The sequence below is a fragment of the Penaeus monodon genome, chromosome 23 (assembly GCF_015228065.2).
Source record: "Penaeus monodon isolate SGIC_2016 chromosome 23, NSTDA_Pmon_1, whole genome shotgun sequence".
Classification (NCBI taxonomy): Eukaryota; Metazoa; Arthropoda; class Malacostraca; order Decapoda; family Penaeidae; genus Penaeus; species Penaeus monodon.
This window is the reverse complement of record NC_051408.1, coordinates 33,680,494-33,683,099: the sequence shown is the minus strand read 5'-3', so window position 1 is coordinate 33,683,099 and position 2,606 is coordinate 33,680,494. Positions and strand designations below refer to the sequence as shown.

The 2,606-nt window shown below is 51.1% G+C and overlaps 1 protein-coding gene across 1 annotated transcript in view; it reads right to left on the bottom strand.

The window, feature by feature from the left end:
- Positions 1–101: 101 nt before the first annotated feature.
- The window catches only part of LOC119588215, a 3,699-nt gene continuing 1,194 nt past the window's right edge, over positions 102–2,606 (bottom strand). Inside the window, exons 4-5 of the mRNA XM_037936915.1 lie at positions 936–2,079; positions 102–884 (exon numbers count right to left, since the gene is read on the bottom strand). Coding sequence (XP_037792843.1) covers positions 114–884; positions 936–2,079 — 1,915 coding nt within the window. The 3' untranslated portion in view covers positions 102–113. The remainder of the gene's footprint in view (positions 885–935; positions 2,080–2,606) is intronic.

Sequence of the window (2,606 nt, the reverse complement as noted above, 5' to 3'; positions counted from 1 at the left end):
AAGGGAAATTTACAAGCACCTTTTATATGAATACAGCTGTATTCTCCATTTTATCAAGGAAACGCTTCTATACGTTTTTCATCATTGAATCTATTTCAGAAGCACAAGATAATCTAAGGCTTCAAAAAGACCATGAGCCAGAAGAGAACATTGAAACAGCAAAAGGCAACGGGAAAGACGTAATTCCTGTACACAGCGATCACCCTTTCGCTCTTGCTCTGGGGTGATTCGCGTTGGTCGTACATAGCTCCTTTCGCCTCGACCTTTGCCGACCGAGCTAAGGCTTCGAAGAAGGGCTCGACGAATATGTGAATCATGATGTTGAGGAACAGGAGGAATATGATATAGAAGAACCAAATGTCGATCATCTTAATGGCGGCGGTATTGGGCATGGAGCCGGAGAGGTTTGAGAAGAGGGTGTACAGGACGAGGAGGGTCGTAAGCGCCATTGGAGCCCGCACGGTGGGGACATCGAGCCGGACGAAGAGGGTCGCCCAGCTCACCAGCAGGAGCAGTACCGACGGCACGAAGGTAGAGAGCAGGATGACCCCCTGGCGACGGTGTAGGGCGAACTTGAGGACGAGTCGTGCTTCCCCAGAGTTGGGTCCGAAAGCTACGTCCTTCACGGTGTACAGAGCGAGGTTGTATGGCCCGGTGTAACTCCCGCTTCGCTCTGCGTCGGAAAATTCAACGCTTCCGTCGTAGTTCTTTGGGAGGCCGATGTCGATGCTGCATTCTTGGATGTCGAAGGGGTATATGTAGAGGTCAAAGGAGCACGTTAATCTCGCTGTGAACTGGGTGCTTGAAGTGATATTGTTGTAGACACCCGGGTATACTATATCTGACAAAGAAAGAACCGAAAGCCACAAAGGATATGATAAATACTAATAATTAGACAGGTATGATGGTTTGTCGCAAAATCATTCATATCGGACATTCTTACCCCTGTTAATGGAGTTGAAATGCGGTGAAGTAGCATTGTTGGCCGTGGTCACAGTGACCGTCTTCTCCAGCTCCTTTGCCTGGCCAGCCTCGAGGTTCAGAAGATGGTAATCAGGAATCCACATCTGAGCCGCATCCGACGCAGGGATGGAGGTCTCTCTCTCGGGGTCCAGATGGCGGAAGCTAAGCCTCTCGTCGCGCCACGTGAGACTCACGAAGAACTCGAGGCTGATGGCCATGTGGAGGTCGTCCACCTCCGTTATTCTCGTGATGGCAATCTCAGGAGTTAGGCGGAGTGTGGAGTCGTTTGCTCCACGAGGAGGAAGGTGTTGCCTGTAGCCGCTTCCGACGAACACGATGTTGCAGTCGTCCTCATCGCTGCCGTCGATGCAATCGTATCGGAGGTTGCAACGGTAACTGTGATCGATGCAATCGCCCGATTTGCAAATGAACTGAGCTTCCGGACAGCTGGAGAGACTGAGATTGAAGGCGCTGCCCTTGGGAACGCCGCACACCGGCTCGACGGCGACCCACTCGTTCTGGCCCAGCGGATAACTCTGGACGTCCGGGAGGGTCGAGCGAGCTAGGAGGGTCTCTTCGTCGATGTTCACTAGTGACCAGTGGAGGCTGGCGGCGTCCCAGTGGATGACGAGCTGATGTAACCCGCGGAACACAGGGCGCCCTCCAAGGTACCCTCCCAGCCGGAAGTTTGTCCGGCTCTTCATATCGAAGCAAAAACCGCGAAGCTTGAGGAAACTGAATCTGTCGAGGCTGCAGACGCCACACTTGCTGGCTTTGCATCTCACGTCCGCCCAGCTCCCGTCCGTGAGCATCAGCACGCATTCCAAGTGGCTGCCGCCTATCGGGTACGGCATTTTGAAGTTGGTGTAAGCGATGGGTTCCTTGGTCTGCACGTCCACCCAGACGCCATCTTCCTGTGCGTCGGTGATTCCTAGCCACAACTTCCATGTAGTGCCAGGGCTGCAGACGTCCGCGAAGGGTACGAACTCTTCGAGGAAGTTCTGGTTTTCGGAGCTGGAGGAGAAGACCGTCATAGAGGCATTGAGAAGCCGACAGAGCGTGCGAGTGGCATCAAACGTCCTTTCTTCTGGCAGAATGACGTAGTGAGGGGTAGTCCTGAGGGAAAGTGTTAATTCTTGAGCTTGGGTATTCAGAGAAATTATGCTTCAAATTTTCATTATTTTGTTTTGTACTCTCTGCACTTCTCTCTCTCTCTGTCATTCCATCTTCACACCGCTCTGTCACGGTACCGTCTTCATCTATATAGCTTCCTTAATGATTAAAGTCTACATTTTGCTCTGTCTGTAGTTCAGTTCACTAATCGTTCTGTCACTCTTCTTATTTAAACCCGGGTTCGACTTGCCTTATCTAACTCTGGAAAGAGAGGAACCAGACTTAGTTTTTTGTCCAGTTTCCTGCTTTTGTCCGCGAGCAGTAAGGATCTGCAATCTATGGTCGTCTAAGAAAATCGTTGAATATTACCATACAGCTATAACCTCACAGATGAGACTTTTTGAAATCAGCCAAGACGCACCTATCTTAGAGGAGGGAAGGAGGTTGCAGTGTAACCAAAACGCGAGGCTGGGCTACCAGAGGGGGCTGAGGCGGAGCAGTGGAACCCGGGTTTAATTTTATATTTTTTT